Source organism: Phalacrocorax aristotelis, chromosome 3 (assembly GCF_949628215.1).
Source record: "Phalacrocorax aristotelis chromosome 3, bGulAri2.1, whole genome shotgun sequence".
Taxonomy (NCBI): domain Eukaryota; kingdom Metazoa; phylum Chordata; class Aves; order Suliformes; family Phalacrocoracidae; genus Phalacrocorax; species Phalacrocorax aristotelis.
The window spans coordinates 65,336,920-65,352,760 of record NC_134278.1 but is presented as its reverse complement, the minus strand read 5'-3'; the positions used below and the strand labels follow the sequence as shown (position 1 = coordinate 65,352,760).

Sequence of the window (15,841 nt, the reverse complement as noted above, 5' to 3'; positions counted from 1 at the left end):
AGTCTGAATACATATTTACTTAGTCTGTTTAAATTAGGTAGGAGTAGGGTTGAGGTTTGCAATGATAGGCTTTTGCATAATAGCATGTGATTTTATGCTACATCCACGTGTTTGGATGATCAAGCTGGTAACTTCAGAATGAACTTTCTGAATGAGCCTTTCGGTGAATTGTGCATGCGTGCAGCTTTCTTCCTGAGCAAGTCTGTATTTTAAGTGCATTCCCAAAAGTTTAAGGTGAAAGTACAGCCTGATGCAAACTTGTAGTAGTACGATATATCTAGTTGCTGTGAAGTTGCGTGAAGTTAATGGTCTTAATACAAAATTAATTCTTCTTTCACCTGGATTTACAGCCTGCTTGTAGTTGTCTTTAGAAGAGGTCAGTCCTGACGTGGGATCCTGTGCAATCAAACCTTCATTCAAACTAACTTTTCTATGAAACAAGCTGCAAGAAGTTCTTTTTCATTTCCAGCATGATAAATGTGGACTTCTGTTGTCGATCTCAACCTTACCCTGCAAACTGCTGAGTCTGCAGGATAAACCATGTTCCTGAAGAAGTTTGTATGTGTTTGAAGGGGTAGACTGAACTTAATAATTTGCTTAAGGTCTAGGTTGACTTTACTCAGGAAATGTTTCTCTCAGAATATCCTAAGATCTGCCTAGATTTCAGATGAGAACAGAAGAAATTGTTATCCTGTAAAATATAAGCCAAGTTAGTTGGGCTTTTTAAACTTCTTAAAACTAATTTTACTAATTTAGAAACATCTGCAGCCTACTTTCTCTTTCTGGACTGGTGTTTAGCATATGTTTGTAGTATTAAGACTAGTTATTCTTTCTCATTGTTGAGTTAGGAGCTAACCCAGTGAGAGGTTTCTGTTTGTGTTGTTAGGGATCCTCAGGATCTCTATGAATTCAAGGCACTTTATAAATGTACAGCTTTGATCTCCAGTCTTCTTTGATTTGGTAGCCTATTCAGCCCCTTGCTGCTGTTCTCGGAATATTAAGATGGTTATAACTTTTAGCCTCTACGAAGTAAGAAAAAGACTTTCTCAATGAGGTTGTGTATTCTTGTAAAACCAGTGGAAGTTGAAGTAGGTCTGCCAAGGTTACATTTTGAACCAGCCAAATTGCCAACTTTTAAAACTAAAGAAAGAAATGATTACTTTTTTCTTTCATTTCCATGCGTTTTTTAATTTTACATTGAATTAGATTGAAAATCCTGATAGAAGTTGAAAAAATTTTTATTTGTTGCAATGGTAGTCTGAATGGTTTTAACACGGAATGCTGATTTTCATTTTCTTCTAACATACCCCTAATTTCTTTCACAGGTGCATTGCAATTTTAAGGGTTCCATATAAACATCTGTTGTATTGGCACGTGCTTAACTGTTAGACTGTATTTGTTCTAGTATTTTGAATTTTTCAGTCTCTTCAGTATTTTGGCTTTTGGCTTAGTGCTGCAATATTGCATTGATCAGGGTGGTCGGATTATTTGGAAACTACTCTTTTTCTTTCATTAGCTCTGGTTCCAGTTGTCCAGTTTGTGGGAAAACTTAGTTTGTTCTTGGATGTTTCATGTGCTGGTTTTTGTTGTTTTAATACTATTAAAGACCTATATGATGGAGGTCTCTTACTAATCTTGGTATTTCTAAATAGGAGGGTAAAAATTATGATCTGTTACAGTGATTAAGTTAAGATTCAAAATTTAGGTCTAATGTCAGCCACTAGAAATGTCATATGGAAGTTGTTTGACTTCAAATAGAGATATTTACAGCACTCGTGGAACTGTGCCGCAAGCCTCTGTGTAACGCCTTATTTCAGGAAAGTTCAGTGCTAATACAGAAATCTGCTACATCAGGTCTCCTTGCAGAATCAGAGCTGCAGTCGTTTCTCATAGATGAGAGCTCTTCGCTCATGTTACCTTTTGCTGCTACAGATTGTAAAGAAAACAAAAACAACCGCCTTCCAGGGAGAGGGATGTGAAAAGCCAGCAGAATGAGTGACACGGGAGTAATGGCTCCCGGCTCAGTCCCATGCCCCAGGCAGCATTACAGCTTCCAGTCACCTGAGATGACGGATACTTCCTCAGCAGCTCTTTTGAGCAGATTCTTGCTTGCCTGTCTCAGTGGCTAGGCACTAGTTGTAAGATTGCGATACCAGAGAAGATCGCTTGATGCTGCTTTCCGTGGAATAAAATAAACCTTCTTCACAATTTCCAGTGTTTGCACGTAGCTCTTCTCACTTGTGAGCAGCTCCCTGGCAAGCTTGGTTCGCGTGTCTGCTGTGTCTTCACCCTAAAATCCAAGTTAGTTGTTTGGGACAGTAACTTTAGAAGGTCTGTGACTGGTGGAGGTCTAGAACAATATGCTAAGGGGGTAAAAGAGAGAATTGCTTTACACGGCTTGAGAGGAGAAAGATCAGGTTTTTTAACACTAGCGTAACTGTGAAACAGAAGGGTGATGGCCTCATAATTGAAAAGGTGTCCTGCAGTTATTCAGATACAATTATCCCTTTAATGCAGAAATCCTGAAAATAAGCTTGTGTTCTTTACCGAGTAAATTACAGGGCAAGCTGTTAAATCAACAACGTAAACTTGAGTTTAAAACTGTATAGCAGCCGTGGCCATCAGTGAAATATTTTTATTAAAACATTTTAAAAGTTGTTCTAGGATAGGTCAGAAGTTGTAGGAAAAACATCATGGTAATGGTGTTTGAAGAAAGGTGTATTTGCTGTATTCCTCCATGGAGCAGGACTTCTCCCTCTGAGGCCAAGTAAAATTTTGGTGCTGTTAACTCAGTAGTGTTAGATTTCTGTAGTGTGAGGGACTAACAGCTGAAATGCAGCACCACCTCAAGTTTCACTTTGTTCTGATGATGGTGTAAACAACAAAATTTTTTTTTTTTTATTTTCTGTGTCTATTTTTCTGGTCCTTCTCATCTTCTATCATTTATAAAGTAAGCTCTGGCTTAGAAATATACAGAGGACAATGTAAAATAATTTCACTCCTTGTAGACTATATCTGGTGATTTACACATTCTTATTCATCCTGCACTTAGTCCTGTGATTCAGAGAGAGCTTAATTTCTGTGATATGTTTGAGAATCAAATAGAAACCTTTTTGTATTTGAGCAGGAAATACATTGTTTAAAGTGTTTACTTGCCTTAAGCGTTTAAAATTATTCATTGGTCTTGCTACTGTAGTTTCTATCAACCTTTTTGACTGGCAGAAATCTCAAATATGTATATGTTACAGTGAGTATGATTATAAAGATTCTGGTAAAAGCTTTTAAAGTATTAGCAGTGCAATCAAACTTACTGGAGTAACAAACTCCTGAGAAAATGCTTTCAAAGGCTCTACATCCCCAGCCATAAGTGTCTGAATTCATCCTGCATGACGGATTTTAGTCACAAGCCACAAACTTGGCTCATACATCTTCATGCCTCCTTTCTAGTAAAAGTCTAGTTAATAGTCAGACTCTGTTTATTTTGGGGCTTTGAAAACTAAAGCGTTTCAAGCGGTTGTTGGACTACTCAAAAACAGGTGATGCAAGAACTATCATAAACCTTGTTTTGGGTCAAAATTAAAAATCAACCTAAAAATTATTAAAACTAAACTGACTCTTTAGAGAACCAAGTAGCATTTCAGGGATCTGCTTCCAGAGTCTGAGACCTGCTTAAACAAATAAAGTACATTGTTATTATAGGGAATTAATATTTATTGTATTAAATGTGGTTGGCCTTAATTCCTTAGTAAGTGCTATGCAAAGTGTGTCACTGGTGTTAGGAACCTAGCTAGGAAGGATCATTAGGAGAAGTGTTAACATAAAACTGATTTTCTTGGCTGTAGGTCATGAACAGCAGCTTTAATTTTTAGTGTTCTTCGGGATCCAGACATCATGCACTTAGTTCGAGAGCAAGACCATCAGTCAGTGGATACACCTGGAGTATGCCTTTCACTGGGGAGCCGACAGATGCCTTTTTGAATGTTTAATCATGTTGGTAGTTTTAAAAGGCAAAATCTGAGTTTTCTTGCACAGCAGTTAGGGCTCAGCTTTGCTTAAGCCTTTTGTACACAAAAATGGTAAGAATTGCCAGTTGAGAATCCCCTGCTCTCTTCTTGCCTCCCAGCTTGGCAATACAAGCTCTAGTGCTCCTCTGGCCAGAGCGTTGATCTTTGTACTTGGGTGGTGATAAATAAAGCCCATGTTTTGTGATGACAGCAGTAAGATTGCACAAGGCATAGATCACTCACAGTTAATTTAATTACTTGTAATTAAAAGGGAAAGAATTTCCAGTGTTGCTGGCTAAAACACGTTCTGTGTGAGCAATCCTAAATTGTCTCTGAACTCAGAACTCGGTGTTTGCATGTGGGCAGAACTGATTCCTCTATGTGACTTTTGACATGCAGTGTCAGATTTGATGGCATGAGGAGCGATGACATACAAGTGCATTTCGAAGAAACAGCTCTCACATGCAGTAAGCCCGCTTGCGTCCTCCTGTGGTTTGGGATAGCCCGGGCCAGATTGGGCTACCCTCTTCCCTTTTAAGAAGTGAGCTCTGTGCCCAGCTTCCCTGTGATAGGTAAGCTCTGAGCAACTCCCTTCTAGCAAAAAGTACTCTCAAAGCACCTGTTACAATGGTCAGTATTTACACAAGGGAATAGTTGGGGAAATCATCCATGTGAAAACAGAAGGTTTGATTTCTCATAAGAAGCTTCAGACTTCATGTGGACAGAGCATTCCCATGTCTGCTCCTGTCCTAGGGCAGGAGTTGGGTTTTAGTGCCTTTTATGGGAAATGTGTAATTCAGTTTTATGTAAAAGACGAGAGAGTACAACTCGTGCAGAAGTCATGAACCTGTGTTTGAAGAAGTAAAAATGCCAGACACTCGATTCTCTGCCTGCTTTGGGAAGGTGAGGAGAGTGAGGTAGCATTTTAAATCTCTCTAATAAATAGAACTAAAAGTACAAATACATGTTTCAAGTGTTGAAGCATAGGAAAACACTAAGCATCAAGCACTGATGCTTCAGAATCCCTGTAAATCCTGTGTTAAAGGTGAAATACTTTGAGTTGCAACATAACAATGATGAATTGGGATCAATGGGGATACTGAACAGGCATTAACAAGCAATACCTAATGCACAATGCAAAGAATGTGATGTAGCTGTGAAGCCTCAATATGTTGTGTGGTTTATAAGGCTCCGGCACACCACTGAACTCCACAGCAAATACTTGGATTTCTTACTGATTGAACTAAACTTACAGAAGGTCGTGATCCAAATTTAATCAGGCTTGCTTTCTTTTTTGGCTTTGCCCTTATGCCCTTGCTCCTTGTACCTTTGTGTTACCATACTTGTAAAACACAATCTGCTGAACACTAATACATCAGGTCAGTCGGCCTTGGTAAATGTTTCTCTTCCTTTATGCCAGTGAGAATGTCAAGACATAGCTCAGCATGGGCATGTTAGTGTTTGTACACATTTGTTATTTTGATAAACTTACTGGGGGGAAAAAAATCAGTCCTTATAACTTATTTTTAGAGTTCAGTGTATTTTCTACAAAAAAAGATGTCTGCCTTAGTAATTAGTCTTGCTGTTTTTGAAGAAAGAGGTAGGTGATTTGATACCAGACTCCCATCTCATAGAATCATACAATGGTTTGGGTTGGAAAGGACCTTTAAAGGCCATCTAGTCCAACCCCCCTGCAGTGAGCAGGGACATCTTCAGCTAGATCAGGTTGCTCAGAGCCCCGTCCAACCTGACCTGGAATGTTTCCAGGGACGGGGCAGCTGCCACCTCTCTGGGCAACCTGTTCTTGTGCCTCACCACCCTCATCGTACAACACTTCTTCCTTAGATCTAGACTAGATCTATCCGCCTTTAGTTTAAAACCATTGTCCCTTGTCTTATCACAACAAGCCCTGCTAAAAAGTCTCTCCCCATCTTTCTTATAGTCCCCCTGTAAGTCCTGAAAGGCTGCAATAAGGTCTCCCCACAGCCTTCTCTTCTCCAGGCTGAACAACCCCAACTCTCTCAGCCTGTCCTCATAGAAGAGGTGCTCCAGCCCTTGCATCATTTTTGTGGCCTCCTCTGGGCCTGCTCCAACAGGTCCTGTCTCTCCTGTGCTGAGGGCTCCAAGGCTGGGCGCAGCACTCCAGGTGGGATCCAACAAGCACGGAGTAGAGGGGCAGAATCACCTCCCTCGACACAACAGACACATCTCTTCCAAATCCTCTAAGACATCTTCTGTTCCTATTAGTTTTTCTGCCTAATTTTTATTTTCTTTTTGGTTCACTGAGGTTCCACAGATGTCTCTTGGACTGAGGTAATCTAGATCAGTAGTGCAGGAAAGAGTTTCTTCTTTCAAACTCTGTATCCTTTTATCAGTATGAGTTTAGGCCAGGAAACACTCATTGTTAATACACTTTTTATCTCCATAAAGAACTCTTCAGAAAACAAGGTAACAGAAAAGGAGCTCATTTTATGCAGCACTTACATACTTTTATAATTACAAAAGACTGTCCACAAATACATTAGATTTTTTTCTTTTCCTGCAGGAGCCCAAAAGTGTGATAGTTTATTACCACCTAAAGAGAAGCTCAGCCTCTCAAAGATCTTGCTACAAATTTTTTTTGTATGAATCCAAATGATGAGCATACACAGTTATTAGATTGTGTAAAAGACACAAATGTGTATCCAGGAGGAGATAAGAGAATTTTAATTCCATAATTACTTGCAATTGCCTGTGGGCTTAAGGTGGTTGAAGAAAAAGGTGCTAATTATTGTATAATCCTGAACAGCTGCTGGAGAAAGGTATTTCAGTCCATATCTCAGAGTATGCCTATGCATGACGTACTTGCATAAACTGCTACAGACATTTAGACATCCAACAGACATCACATTGCTAAGTTATCTGAAACATGTTTGAAGTCATAAGCCTAAGCAGAGTTAGGTGACAAAGCCCCAAACAGAGAAAGAATTCTTAATTGTAGAATAGCATAAGTTATGAAAACTATTTGTTAAAAGCATGTTTTGAGACCAGTACGCATTGCAGTGCTGCAATATATTGCATCGGCAAGTTGCTAGTGAGGGTACAGCTCACCGCCGGAATCTAGATGAGCTGCAAGAATGCTGTTGTAAGAATGCACCTCCACGGGTGACTTCTGCCACTTTTGCCAACTAGCATCATGCCTTTACACACCGCGAGGCTAAACTGTGCTGCTCTTTTGTGTGATGTTCACAAGTCTGCAGGGGGAACAATGCCAGAATGCTGAGGGTGAGAAGCTGCTGTGCAGAAGAGGGTAATTGCCCAACTATTAGTTAGCGAGTCAGAGGAAAACCCCCTTGGCCCTAGAGAATCTCAGCAATGAAGGAAATAAATCCTTGGGGTGTTCTTGTTCTTTACATGAAAAGCTGAGCTGCGATCCCCACTGGGTCCTTAATTGTTGAGATTTGCCTGGTAGGTGGGGCAGAGAATAATGGTGTTTGAGGCTGAATTTGCAGCCAGAGCACACTGTGGTGTTTAAATGGTGTCTCTGTCCGCAGCAGCAGCGTGCAGATGTGGCGCTACTTGTGATCCCAAAAGGAGCTGGAGCGAACAGAATCCACAACCACATCTTGTGGCTGAGGAAGCATCTTCTCCAGAGATGCCAAGCAACAGGCATCTTTTGTTCCCTGGCCACGTGCCTGCTTTGGGCTGATGGAAAACTTCACGCTTGAGTAGAAGGATAAAGATTTCATTCCGTGTGCAGTAAGTATGTACAATATAGAATCTGAATGCATTACCTAAAAAGAAAAATAAAGTAAATCTAGAACCAAAGGTAAGGTTTGATGGACCAGGATAGAAATTTTGGATCTAAAACCAGCCTGATATTACACTAATACAGAATTTTTTCTCTTGACTGTGAACACAAAGATGATACGAGTTAATACCAGACTATCTGTAACATAGGAATGACTACAAAATTGCATATACTGGGTTTATTGAACAGTTAACAGTTTATCCAATTTTGGAATTTCACAATACTTAATCAAATTATGTGGACACCTAGCATGCATGCTAGCTCTCATTTAGTGACACTTTATCATTATTCACAGTAATGAATAAAGTAAACTCTGCAACTGTTCTGACCATGCAAGAACTCGTGCCTTCTTAACACAGCCAAACAAATAGCAGCTTCTCTCAATGAAACATCATATATTTAAAATTTTTTACTTTATTAACAATAAATTAATCTGTGGCATCACTTGATCAACAAAACACTAAAGATAGCGCGCAGATTGTCTACAGGCTGATCAGAAAGGCAACATCATCGCTACCTTCATAAAAACCAGGGAAATGCTCATGAACTTACATACATACATCACTTTCAACCATTTGAACAACACTGAGTTGAAGAAATGCACTTCCAAGTTTCCCTCATCTTTCTTTTAAATAAGGCAATAATCAAAAGCAGTGTGTCACAACAACTTAAAACTCCAGATAAGGAGTTCTGAGATGGTACAGTGCTCAAAGAGGAATGTGCAAAAATCATCCCCTGGATTTGTACGTTGATTCTTCATTGTGTAAAATAGAAGAAAAAAACAAAAAACCCCCAACAACTGTTCCAGATTGGACTGTCAAGAAAAAAGAAAAGCTTCCAGGAGATTCCAGATTGGCAAAGCTGTCCTTTCAGCCCGTGGTGCTATTTGGAATATCTTGAGCATCTGCTAAATGTAGTTTTTGGCTGAGGCAACCCATTAAGGAACAGCACTTTCACATACAGATAACATATAAACAAGACAGCAGTGTTACAGGAAACTAGGCTTAGTCCTGTGATGGGTGTGCACCAGTCCAGCTTCAGTTCTATTCAGTCCTATGCTATTTCTCAACCAGTAGATTAATCTTCTCCGATGAGACTTAACCATTGCATACCTCCAGAATTAGCTGGCAGATCAGGGGTGGGGGGGTGGCAGGTTATTTTATCACTATTATGTGATATTACCACATTCACTTGTGTTCTTTATGAGACATAGCCATAAACAGCTTTCCACCGACACAGAGGATGTGTATACCAAGCATATATACATATCAGAAGATATTCAGCTTTGTTGTCTTCTGGGTGGGCTCAGAGCACACATTTGTTCAATTAGCAAAGCTCTGCTGAAGTATTTGACTCAACCATAGTCTGACCCTAGAAATACAAAGTCAGGTCAGTCCACTCTTCACAGTAAAATCAGTGATAAACAGCTGCGTATATTTCTAGATAAAACTAAAAGGTAATAGGATTCACTTATAGATGGGCAGAACACTTCTGAATGCTGCTGAAGAAATGGGATTGTGTGTGTTTGTCCCAAATGCCTCAGCAAGAAGCGCACAGAAAGATCCTGCTTCTGATGGGCTTTGCCATCTACTGTCAACACATTGTCTGAAGCAGAACATGCTACCTAAATAAGTCACTGTATGAAAAAACAGCCTGTAATTGAAAGTGTTAAGAGCTACTCACTGATGTGTTGGAATAACCTAAAAGCCATGCTGCACTGCAGTATTAATTTAAAAGAAAGGCCATTATTGAAATTATTTGGACTCCTGTAAAAACACTAGGGAAATACACTGTTGTTTGATTACAGTTAATTATTAATGCAAAAAGACATTTAAGGAAAAGGATACATAGATGAATTCAGTTCTTCTAGCTGCAAAATAAACACAGAAAGTATCAGAAAGGCATTTGTTAGTCAAATAAGTGCAACAACTATGCTGCTATGATGACATAAACTCATTAAAACAATGAAGGAAATCACTAATAGTTTGGGCTAAAGTGTATGATTTTAGTACAAAAAGCAAAGCAAACCTGCACTGGATTCTACACCAACACAGCTAAGTCCCAAATTAAGTTTAAATCTGCCAATCTCACGAAATTCAAAAATGTTTTTTTTTTTGTTTTCTTTTACGGAAATACACTAGAGAAGGGGAAACAAAGTGTAGAATATACAGATTGTAACTCCTCATTACGTGTGGTCTTCCCCAGATGCAGGGGGACTGACCAAAGGGAAAATGGTCACAGTTCCCTGGTACATTGGCTGTCTGTGAACAGGCCAACATCCTCAGGCAGCTAGCTCATGGCTAGACTGCTCCACTCAGAATGAGCAGCAGCCTATAAAAAAAAAAGGTGCCATGTTTTCTCAAAACCAAGACGAGGGTGGAGCTTATGTCTTGGTCCATTACAGAACTATGTTCTCCGCTGTAAATCACTGCCCACCCACTACCATTGTTTCCCTGAGCCAAGTTCTGTGGGCAAAGTTCCCCATGTTCTGCCTTCCCAGTACTCACATCTGAGAGCAGCCTATCCAGATTGGAGTCACTGGCTAGTTTTCGTTTATCTTCAGGGAGTTCTTCCAGCTCCCCATAGAGCTCCAGATTGAGGCGAGCAAGTTTCTCCTGCATACTCCGCACGTGCTCCATCTGCTCTATGGAACATTCATTTCCTAAAAGGAAAAGTGACAGCTTTATCTAAAGAAACCTGAGAGAGCAAATGAAGGTGCAAAGATGCAGCTTTTTACATCAGAGAAGAGGAATTTAAACATCAAATTTACAAGTTAATTTGCTTTCTTAGTGATTTCTCCCTGTTTCGCCTCTGAAGTTTCCATCATCCTGTCTGGCGTTACGCTCTGCTGAACTGACGATAACTACCAAATGTACCAACATTTTTTTAGAAGATATGTGTGTTTTCTGTACTCCTGAACTTCTCTCCAATGTTAAATATGGTCACAATAAACCTTCCTTCTAGTTGTGATTAATCTTGGGGATTTCTTTCTTGTAACTGATGCTTTATATAATACCCACTTTTCCGGTTCTCTTGTAAAATCGGTGTGGAGTTACTGTGACATGCTAACCTAACGCTAAACTTGCAAAAGCACATATGCAGCTTTCTACTCAGTACAGGAAAAAAAGGAAGCAGAAGTGTCATGGTTTTTCTGAAACCTCCATCAACTGTGAAGTAGTAAGAACAGTATGATGCTAAGACAGAAGAGTAAGCTGGGTAAAATGCAGCTTGCACTGGATTCCATAAAAGTTCTTATCAATAGTCTAAAGCATTAATACACAGCAAAATGACATGCTAAATACCGTTACTTCTTGTTATTCCTATGCTATCATAAATAAGTGGCTTTAAACTTGTTATCTTAAATCCATAAGCCCACGTACTGCCTTTGGTAAGCCATGCTGGAAGAAGGAATGAAGAAATGGCATTTGAATAATCTCACACCAAAGACACTTTACAGTAGGACTATAATTTACAAATCTAACAACATTAATGCTATTAATGATTTCATTTAATTCATTAAAGTAACTAATGAGTCTGTCCATACAGCACACTTGTTTGCAAATGTTAACATCGTATCATTACAAAAACAGCTACTGTTTACAGACAATTCACACACTTACCAAATGCTTGAAGTTTGCCAGAGTGGAAGTCATTCAGGAGACTCAGAAGTCCCCTCTCCATTTCCTGGACATCTGATACATCTGTGAGAAAAGAATGCTGGATTGGTGCTGCTTGTGCCCCTTTTGCTTCACCTCCTGGAGGTTTAGCTTTCTCTTTTATTACACTAAAAAAAAAAAAATTGAACAAAACAAAAAGATTATTTCCTGCTTTCACTGAGAATCTGAAAGGTAGGATATGTGTATATCTGGGCTTTGAAAATAAAATGGAAAACATAATACATATTTCAATCACTCTTTTTAAGTTAAAAAATGGATCGCCAGTTTGTCATAAGGATAAAGAACAACATCGCTATCTTGACAGTTTGATACCGCAAAATGGAGGATTCCAAAATCTGCTTTCCTTTGAATAGCGGCAAACATCAATAGAGCGCATGTATGCAATGCCATCTTAATCTAAAGAGGCCCACTACCCGACAAAGGCACATGGGGCATTACCTACATAAAATCACCCAAAAAGCATCTGCAAACTCTCTTTAAGCCAGAAGAGAAACGCTCTCAGCAATCATATGCTCCTGTTGTCAAAAACACCTATAGACTGCAACCAGTGTGGAAAACAACTCGTTATAACCTATCCAGGAAGGTGACCTTGCATCCAGATACATTTTCCTAGAGCTCCTTCTTCCCACCTTCAAATAACATCCCAATTTTGCAAAACTCACCATCAAAAGCAATCTCCCAGTCCTCCAACACACACCAAATGGAACTAGACCACGACTGAACAAAAGCTAAACATGCTAAAACTTCTCCACAGCCCCCTCTGCAACCAAACCATCAACATTCCTGGATCCACACATTCTTCTCTAGACATAAAATTTATTTGGAACACCATATGCCCATAGAAACTACACGAATGAAAATGAACAGCCATTATAAATCCAAACCAGCACGCAATCAATATGGAAGCTAAACACTCAGTTACCAGTAAGAAGTAGCATATTCCACCTGTGTCCCAAAGACAGACAGACAGACCGCATGCTAACCTAATACAATTCAGATAGGAGGGTGTCTTCATCCCTGATTTGCCCATCCACATGTGGGCACAGCCTTCCTCTCACGCTGGCATGGCTGCTTCTGCAGCCTCCAGGTGAGTCAATTCAGAATGGGATTCAGTGAAAAATTTCGAGCCTAACAATTAAAATTCAGAATACTATGGGATATTTTAAAAAAAAATCATAGGCTAGTAAAGAGGCTTTATTTAATTAGCAAAGATGATAGTTTTTACAGCATAGTAAGCTCCACCTTTCCCTTGAATACTCCCATGCTCTGCAAGTCATAAATTCTCTCTTTCCTATGGGAAATAACCATTCTTTTTCCAGCCTAACAGCTTCTGTAGTCTATAAACATCATACAGACTACATAGTCTATATGCTGGAACAACTAACAGTCCGAACAGTTATCACATCTGGTTCAACTCACAGCAACACATCTCAATTTAGCTATTTCTGCTTCAATTTTCAGACTTAAAGAGAGGTTTGTATGCCAGAAAGGTCACCGATTTTTTTCCACCTGTATCTGAAGTTTAATACAATATATTACCACTCCTAGAAAACTTATTTCATTAGATTCTTGTAGATGAAGTGAAAAGGAATTAAATACTCCTACTCCACTACTGTAACAGCAGTTCATCCTCGCACTGTGATGTCAATTACCACTCCTGCTTGGAGAGTTGGAGAAATTGTCTGTATTATTGCTGCTGGGTAAGCTTCACTTCACAATTGAGCAAGAATGTCCTTTTCCAAAACTTAAGCAAAAAGGAAATTTTCTTTTCTAGCCAATATTGTGGACTACAAGAAATTAATTTCTAGTACGTTCCAGAGTAGTGTCAAGTCTTAATAAGCTACAGTCAGCTGCAGGCACTACCACTTTATAGCACATTGATATTTATTATTATTTCCCTCAAAAATAACAACACATTTTCCCTGAAAAAAACACCAAAACAAAATACAGGCAGAAATTTAAGTCCTTCATTTCCTGCCCCACTTGTGAGTTCCAACCTTGCAGCCATGTAATATTTCATTCATTCCTCACAGCCATACATCTGGTACAGCTATCCCCCTGTACCTGCTATCCCCCACAGCACCCACATTTGCCATATTTGATCACCCAGCTCTTCTCTTTCACAAGCCACACTGGGCTATCCCCTCTTCAGCTAAATTGTTATTGCTGCAAGTCTACAGCACTAAGTGACATTTTACAAAGCTCCCAGAGTTGTACCAAGCACCTTCTTTTTCTGTAAAATAACCATTATATTTCATTAAACACACAAATTGATTTGCTCAAACAGACATGTCATCAAAAATTTTCATTAGTCTGAAGCTCGCCCTTTTCATTTTGTCCCAGCCAGTCTAAATACCCTTTAGACCATCTGAGCACTAGCAGGTTTCTGGCTCTCACCTCCACTGAGCTTGCAATGTGCTCCCAAGCTTACCGTTTTAACTTTGGTTTCTGTACCGCAGGCTGTGGTGCAGGATTTGAAAAGGCTGTACTTTTACTGATGGGCACTGAGTTCTTCTTGGAGTTAGTAACCTGTGCAGGGTGACTGGTAGATGATTTGGGGCTCCTCCTCTTGATTTTCCTTTCTTCCATTCTTCCCATTTACTGCACTTAGACTAATTTCTTGCCCTCCAAAAGGAAGAAACAAAAAAGTAAGAAACGTCCATTAAAACTGACATTTACAATAAAGGGAAGGGGAAAAACAGCTCAGAGTGCATGGAAATACAGCTTTATAGTTTCTTCAAAAATGGACAGTTACTCATTTCTTCAAACTAGAGTATCTAGCTTCCTGGAGAAGCTGCCCAGGCCTGCCTGATCGGCCAAACAAGCAGGAATGAAAATCTTCTGCGTCAGCTTCAGCCGACAGGTACCTCACAACGATCTCAAGCTTTGCGTCCCGCGGATTATTGCGACAACACACCGTGACGGCACAAGCCCACGCCATTCACGGCGCCAAGAAACGATGGTGCCATGAGGGTGCTGCGACTCACCCACGCCGAACAGCCCCTCCAAGGGGCGCGGCCCTGTCAAAACCCAGTCGGTGCCGAGTTATTGCTGCTATTATATATGGCAATGACGGGCGCTGCCCAGCAATACGTACGGGGCACTGCTGCTAATGCGTGTGCTGTTACGGACGCCGCCGCTCCCCGCTCCGGGCCCGCCGCCGCCGCCTCCCAGCGTAACGGCCCCCGCTACATGTCATCATTCTACCAGCACGGAGACTCGTGATGACGACGCCCGGCCCGCTCCGGGAGGAGTACGGGAACCTTCCGGCCAGCCCCTCACCAGCCGCTCCTTCCCCGTGGCGAACGTTAAACGGCCGCCCTAGCGCAGGCCCCGCCCCCGTCCAGTCCCACCCCCGTCGCCCGCTACCTGTGGGGAGGCCCCGCCCCCCGGCGGGAACCGCGCGCGGACCCCCGGCCCGCCCGGCCCTCGCCCCCTTCCGCGCGGAAGCGGCAGGTCACATGACGGTAGCGTGGGGAGGCCCCTACGAGGTGCATTGTGGGAGCCCCGCCCCGGGAGGGCAGGGCGACTACCATCCCCAGAATCCCGCGCAGCACGGGCGGTGCTGGGCGGGGCCGAACTCCCCCTGCGCATGCGTGAGGGCCCGGCTCCTCCTCCCCTTCCGTGTGCGCAGGGGCGGGGCCGAGGCGGGCGGAGCCAGAGCAGCCGTTAACGGCTGAAAGGGGCGGGGCCGCCGGCCACCTCCTGCTGTGCCCCGGGGCGGGGCAGCGGGGTTCCCTGCTGGCACAGCTGCTTCATCGCGGGGAGCGGCTCCCGGCCGCCCTGTCCCCGCGGGGCGGGACCCCCCGCCGCCGCCGCCGCCGCCGCCGCCGTCCCGCCGCCGCCCCGCCGCCGCCCCCGGAGCTCCCCGAGCCCGCCGGGCTGCGCATGCGTGTCAGGCGGGTGGCGGAGGGTTTGCCGGCCGCACTAGAGGCGCCGGTGAAACAACGCGTTCGAAATGTGGAAACCGTAAGGAGAGCGGGACGGCTAGCAAAAGGGGTTGTCGCCCCGGCGGCAGCAGTGCGTGTCGCGCCCCGTGGGGGCTTCGGAGCTCTGTCCTTGTCACTTACAGGGCTACGGAAGCTCCAGCGGGAACGTTTTAGGTAGGTCTGGAGCTTTAGTTCGGTGCGAGGCAGACTGGGGCCAGTGGCAGGCCCCGTGCTCCAGATGGCGGCAGCACTCCGCACCCCGGAACATTCCAAGCCTCGGCTGCTCTCCGCCTTTCCCCCCGCGGCCGTGGAGCTCTCTGTTCAGAAGTAGCAGGGGTAGGTGACAGGTCTGATGAACACGGAGGACCCGCTCTTGTGTCATACGGCTTCACCCCCGCGACAGGTGTTCCCGGGGGGGGGCTGTTGACCCAGGTTAAATGA

General features: G+C 42.5%; 1 protein-coding gene across 3 annotated transcripts; it reads right to left on the bottom strand.

Annotated features, from left to right (window-relative positions):
• Positions 1–7,957: 7,957 nt before the first annotated feature.
• On the bottom strand, positions 7,958–14,948 carry CCDC28A (coiled-coil domain containing 28A). 3 transcript variants are annotated; one of them, XM_075087779.1, is made up of 6 exons: positions 14,841–14,948; positions 13,903–14,096; positions 11,415–11,578; positions 10,302–10,456; positions 9,642–9,664; positions 7,958–8,718 (listed from the first exon to the last, which is right to left on the bottom strand). In XM_075087779.1, the coding sequence occupies exons 2-6, from the start codon at positions 14,067–14,069 to the stop codon at positions 8,664–8,666; spliced, it is 564 nt and encodes a 187-aa protein (XP_074943880.1). In that variant the 5' UTR covers positions 14,070–14,096; positions 14,841–14,948; the 3' UTR covers positions 7,958–8,663. The 3 variants fall into 3 exon arrangements, with proteins under 3 accessions (XP_074943880.1, XP_074943879.1, XP_074943881.1); XM_075087778.1 differs by having other exon boundaries at positions 14,569–14,842; XM_075087780.1 differs by lacking the exon at positions 14,841–14,948 and adding an exon at positions 14,339–14,473.
• Between the last annotated feature and the right edge of the window lie 893 nt (positions 14,949–15,841).